General features: G+C 46.5%; 1 protein-coding gene across 3 annotated transcripts in view; it reads left to right on the top strand.

The window, feature by feature from the left end:
* Window positions 1–1,700: 1,700 nt before the first annotated feature.
* The window catches only part of MTMR14 (myotubularin related protein 14), a 46,919-nt gene continuing 42,575 nt past the window's right edge, over window positions 1,701–6,044 (top strand). For all 3 annotated transcript variants that reach the window (XM_034998094.1, XM_034998095.1, XM_034998093.1), the window contains exons 1-2: window positions 1,701–1,977; window positions 3,933–4,081. In XM_034998094.1, coding sequence (XP_034853985.1) covers window positions 1,822–1,977; window positions 3,933–4,081 — 305 coding nt within the window. In that variant the 5' untranslated portion in view covers window positions 1,701–1,821. The remainder of the gene's footprint in view (window positions 1,978–3,932; window positions 4,082–6,044) is intronic.

The raw sequence follows: 6,044 nt of genomic DNA, 5'->3' as shown, positions 1-6,044 counted from the left end.
GTTCCTTATTCATTTTCAATTTTTTTCTCTTCCTCGTCCCTTATTCTTTATCCTATAAAAGCTTCCTGTCTCCTGCTCCATTTTGCAGTTCTCTGGACCCTGGGGACCAGAGACTGCCTGCTTCAGGAGGTATTTAAGTAAAAGCTGTTTTTTTTTTTTTTTTTAAGATTTTATTTATTTATTTGAGAGAGAGCACATGAGAGGGGGGAGGGTCAGAGGGAGAAGCAGACTCCCTGCCGAGCAGGGAGCCCGATGCGGGACTCGATCCAGGGACTCCAGGATCATGACCTGAGCTGAAGGCAGTCGCTTAACCAACTGAGCCACCCAGGCGCCCGTAAAGTCTGTTTTTATCACCTGTTAAAAAGAAACAATAGGTCCCAAATGGAGTCAATTTTGCTAAGCACCATCAAGACTTAAAACCTAACCTAGTTGCAGTTTCAGCCTCTCCCAGGAGTGTAATTTTAAACCAATTATTCAGGAATTTCCTGATCAGCACTAGTGAGGTAGTCTGCATTTTAATAAAACCCCCTGTCTGCCCCTAAGGAAAGGTAAACTGGGGCGCCTGGGTGGCTCAGTTGGTTAAGCGACTGCCTTCGGCTCAGGTCATGATCCTGGAGTCCCAGGATCGAGTCCCGCATCGGGCTCCCTGCTCGGCGGGGAGTCTGCTTCTCCCTCTGACCCTCCCCCCTCTCATGTGCTCTATCTCATTCTCTCTCAAATAAATAAATAAAATCTTTAAAAAAAAAAGGAAAGGTAAACTGATGAATGATCCAGTCTTTTAACTTCCTTGTCCCACCTTCCGACTATAAAACCCTTCCATTTTGTACAGTTCCCCGGAGGTCCTTTTCATTTGCTACCTTGGATGCTGCCGGGTTCATGAACAGTTGATTAAAGCTAAATTTCCTTGAATTTCGTTTAACACACCTAAATTGTCTTTTTTAAAAAATCATTTTGTAACACTACTAATCTGTTAGAGATAAATACTGAAATATTCACAGATGAAATAATGAGATTTGCTTTAAAATTATTCTACTGGCTGGGGGAAAGACTGATTAAACAAGATAGATTGGCATATGTTTATTATTGTTGAAATGGACTAATGGATACATGAGGGGGTCATTATACTATTCTCTCCACTTCTGTGAATGTTTGAAATGTTCCATTAACACAAAAAGAAAACTATGGTGCTTTTCAATCACAGAATTTCAACATAGTCATGACTGCCGTTTCCTTCTTTGATAACACGGGTTGACTACAGGAGCACTACAATTATAGGGAAGTTGTGAGGAGTAGTGTAAAAAAAAGTGCCTTATGAAATGCTGTTTTATTTTTACTTACTATTATTACTATGATTGCCAACACTAATTAGTTGCCTCCAAGCGTTCCCTCCTCCTCTCCCTGTAGTGGTTTATTCCACTCTTCCCCCGGTTATTTCCCATAGTTCCTTCCTCCTCGTTCCCGCACTAACACCCCTCCCGCAGCCCCAATGGTTTAGTCCGGCTTCCCCAGGGGAAACCCCGAGGGGCGGAGCAAGAGTTATCTGCGAGTAGCCCCGCTCCCTCTCCCCAGACCATTTGGATCGCTCCACATTTGGGGGTGGGTCGGTAATCACGGGGCAGGGCGCGAGTCCCGGGCTTCGATTGGTCAGGGCCGAAGTAAACATCCGGCTGGGTGGGGCGGGGCCGGAAGTGGAAAGGGAAGGCGACGGCTGAGGCTTTTCCCGAGGTTCCGGACTCGGAGTTGGTGCCTCCAGGTGTCATGGGCAGGACTGAGGCGTGCTGAGGGGGACGCCGGGTGCTGAAGGGGACGCGGGGCTGGGCCATGGCGGGTGCTAGGGCCGCCGCCGCCGCCTCGGGGGGGCCGTCGGCTTCTTCGGGCAACCAGCCGCCCCAGGAGCCGGGGCTTGGGGAGCTGCTGGAGGAGTTCTCCCGGACTCAGTACCGGGCCAAGGACTGCAGCGGGACGGGCGGCTCTAAGGTGAGTTTGGAGGTGTAATGAGCACCAAGAGAACTCCTTGGCTTGAAAAGTTACAGAGGAAAGGCGGAGGTCAGGGGTCAGAGGAAGGAGAGAGGGAAGTTCCCAGGGTCTGGACCCGGCGAGTAAGGGTCGGGTTCAAAAACCGAAAAAGGAAGAACTGGGGTCAGAAGAAGCCAAGGAAGGACGTCCTTTGGTTTGAGACAAGGCGTTTGGAGGTCAAGGATCAGAGCTGAGGGACCATGTTCAGACATTAGAGAGGGGAAGCTGAGGAGGGTTTTTCCCGTGCATCAGGTGCAGGTACAAAAGTCTCACGTTGAGATGATACAAAAAAGTTTAGAAGATTGCTCCAGGTCAGAGGTCAAAATGGAACCAAGACATGGGCTGAGTGTGTTGCTTCCTTTAAAACCTTCGGGTGACTTTAGGCCCATCCTTTTCCTTCCCCTACAGATAGGAAAACAGCCCGCACTCCCTCTATTCCTTTAAAAAGCAAGTCTCAGTTCCTCTTTTTTCTACTCTTGGGATTCCCTTCAGTCTCCTTATTGCCAGACCTGGAAGGTATCCAGCCTGGTTAAGGCCATTCCCATCCTAGGCACTGTTTGGCAGTCAATTGGAAATCTTGCGGATCCTCCTATCTCTTACTCCCCATGTGCTTTTGGCAGGTTTAGCATCAGGCTTTCCAGTGGGATTCTGTTCCATTCTGGGCCATGAAACTCTGGTTTGGCTCCAGGGGTACTACTTGCTGGAACATACTGCAGTTGGCATCCTGCTACTCTCTGGAGTAGCCTAGGGAAGACTTAAGTAATGATGGGATTTCCCCACTCTCCAAACAACCAAGTGGTTTTCAGAGCTTAGCCTGAGGACCACCTGTTTCAGCATTGTCTGGGATCCTTGTTAAAAATAAAGGTTCCTTGATCCCATCCAGTTCTGAGTCAGAATTTCTGAGGGTGGGAACCTGGAATTTGCATTTTTTAATAGGCTTCTTCATGATACTCATGCATCTTAAAATTTGAGAATTCCTAGTTTAAGCCACTATGAGTTTTTCCATTGGTCTTTTGAGTGGCTGTGGAGGGTCAGTGGTTTGCTGAGCCTCTCTTCCATCTTCCATCTCTAAAGATTAGGGTTGTCTTAAGTTATACCTGACTTTCACTGCAGCTGGCCTTAAAGCCTCTCCAGGCTTCCTGATCTCTTGTAGACTTCTCAAGATAATTACACGTCTTATGCCTTTTTTCTAGTGGACCTTTCCCTAAACTGTGAACTAAATAAGAGCAATTTTTTTTTTAAAGATTTTATTTATTTGAGAGAGAGAGTGCACATGAGAGGGGGAAGGGTCAGAGGGAGAAGCAGACTCCCTGCTGAGCAGGGAGCCTGATGTTGGGACTCGATCCCGGGACTCCAGGATCATGACCTGAGCTGAAGGCAGTCGCTTAACCGACTGAGCCACCCAGGCGCCCCAATAAAAGCAATTTTAAGGGGAGTTCATTCTTTTATTTGATAAATAAATGGAGTGTGGGGAGACAGCCTTGTCTGTAGCTTTTACTCATTACACTAACTAGAGTGTCCAGGTACTTGTCTGTGGCTAGAGAATGGGGAGTAATCTGGAGCCAGGGGAAGATAATGGATTAATGTTAAAGTAACCTAGAGCAAGAGTTCTTAATATTTTATGGATTGTGGACCACCTTGAAAATCTAATAAAAATTGTAGCCTTTTCCTTCAAATGCTTAACAGTTTCACTGCAACATTGAGGGGTTCAGAGACCTCCCAAAACATAACCGCATATAGATTAATGAAGTACACATCTAGGGCCTGTGTCCCAGCAAAGTGTCTCTTCCTGGCATTGAATAATAATCACAGAGGCACATGTCATTCCCAGTGACCTCTGCAGGTCCCGAGCTGCCTAATTCTCATACTCAGAATCCCAGAATCTTCTTTATGCTCAGGTCTCCTCCTCTGTGCAGGTTGAGCGCATTGAGAAGAGATGTCTGGAGCTGTTTGGCCGAGACTACTGTTACAGTGTGATCCAAAATGTGAATGGGGATATCTGTGGCCACTACCCCCAGCACATCGTGTTCCTGGAGTATGAAAGTTCTGAGAAGGAGAAAGACACGTGAGCATCATGTAACTAGAGTGTGCCTGTCTGGGGAGGCTCTGACATCTCATCCCCAGAGTCAGGAAGTCTGCAACTGGGCGGGAAACTGGGCGGGGTAGACTCACTTTCCCCAGGTATGAAACCTTATCGGACTCTTTGTTCCATTCAGGGTTTGATAAGTTAGATTGACAAAGTAGCAAGTCTGTAGAATGAGAGGTTGGAAGTCACAATCCTGGACTTCTGTTTCTCCCCCACCCTAGGGCCCACTGACCTAAGACAGCTTACTTCACACCTCACCATTCTGAACCTTACTGTCCTTTTTTAAGGGAATGGGGTGGGAGCTGTGCTGTGTTGTTGACATTCTTAAGAGCACTTAACCATTTATAGGGCTTAAGAGCCTGAGATCTGAGGTCAGACTGCTTTGAGTTTACGTGCTGGCTGTGTAAGTATCTTGGGCAAATTACGTAATCTCTTTGTCTCTTGGTTTTCTCATTGGTAAGTTTCTGTCTCTGTTTAGAAAAGTGGCTAGTGCAATCCCAGATGATAAGTGGGGCTGTTACAAGCCTGGCGTGTTTATTGTAAGAATTAGAAGTAAGAGCTACCATTTATTGAGGGCCTACCAAGGCCCGAGTGCTTTCTCTGGGTAAAACCAGGTCACATACGAGCATATATAAAGCACCCGGCACAGGATACAACCAAAGGTAGTCAGTAAATGGTGGCAGTTGTTTGACACTAATAAATGATGACAGCATGGAGGCTCCAGGAAATGCTTTATGTTGATTTCAAAGTTTGTTCCCTTAGTCTCCGTACTTGCTGCTGATTTTAAGAGAATCCAGGAGCTGTTGTCCACAGTATCTGTGAAAGCATGGCCCTGTAGATGCGATGTTAATGATGAGGGCAGCAGGCCCTCACTATTGAAGTGTGCCCATCAGGAACCTGCTAGAGACTCTGAAACTCTGGCTCCAGAGCCACTGAATCAAAATCACAGCCTAACACGATGCCCTAGTGATTCATACACACATTAAGGTTTAGGAAGCGCTGCTGCAGACAAACCAGGGAGAATGGTTAATTCTGCCTGGAGTGTGTGTGTTTAGGAAGAGCCCATGGTAGAGGTCCTCTTCAGTTGGAACTGGAAGGATGAGTAGCAGACCTGACATGTCCTAAAAGACCAATTTATATATGGTCTTGATCATCAGGCCAAAGAGTGTGGACTTGTGGGTGTTACGGTTTTTTTGTGCTAGTATCCCCTGAGCACTCATTAAAATCACAGATTTTAGGGTCCCTGAATCAGAATTTCCAGAATCTACATTCTTAGAGAGCTCTCTAGATGAGCCTTAATATACCGTGTAGCCTGAGGAACACTGCTAGAGGCCACAGGAAGCCAGAGAATGCTTTGCAGCAGAGGAATAACCAGGTGAGAGGAGTCTAAGGACTAAGCCTTCGATTCCTTACCTGTAAAATGTAATTTCTATTAAGTGTGCCATCTCATGAGGTGGTGGTGGGGTTCACTGAGAAAAAGGCAGGTATTAGGAAAACAAATTATATGTAGATCATAGAAATTATATCCTCAGTCATATAACTTAAGAACTCCAGGGATCTCTGACCCTAAAGATATGAGTTTTGTTAAGGCTCCGTTATATATGGTTTCCATCCCTTCCTAACTTCTTCCAGAATTAGTTAGGTAGACTCAACATCTATAAGCCCTTAGCTACAGTTTCTGAACAAAATCTCTTTTTCCTTGCCCTTGCCCTCCCCTCCACCCTCTTCAGTGCTGGCTGATGGTTTTACCTTGGTGCCCTGATGGCATTCTGCTATTAAGCTAAGCTTTAGTCAAGATGGTGCTACTTCAGCTAGACTATGAGCGAATCACGTGCGCTTTTAGTGACAACACAAAATCTGACTCCGTAGTCTGGAGTGGGGCCCGAGCTTCTGCATTTTCTCACAAGCTCCCAGGTGATGCCACCCCACCCTGTAGTAGAGG

This window comes from Mirounga leonina, unplaced genomic scaffold (genome assembly GCF_011800145.1).
Source record: "Mirounga leonina isolate KUSES-001 unplaced genomic scaffold, KU_Mleo_1.0 Mir_94, whole genome shotgun sequence".
Lineage (NCBI taxonomy): Eukaryota > Metazoa > Chordata > Mammalia > Carnivora > Phocidae > Mirounga > Mirounga leonina.
This window is presented reverse-complemented; position numbering and strand designations above follow the sequence as displayed.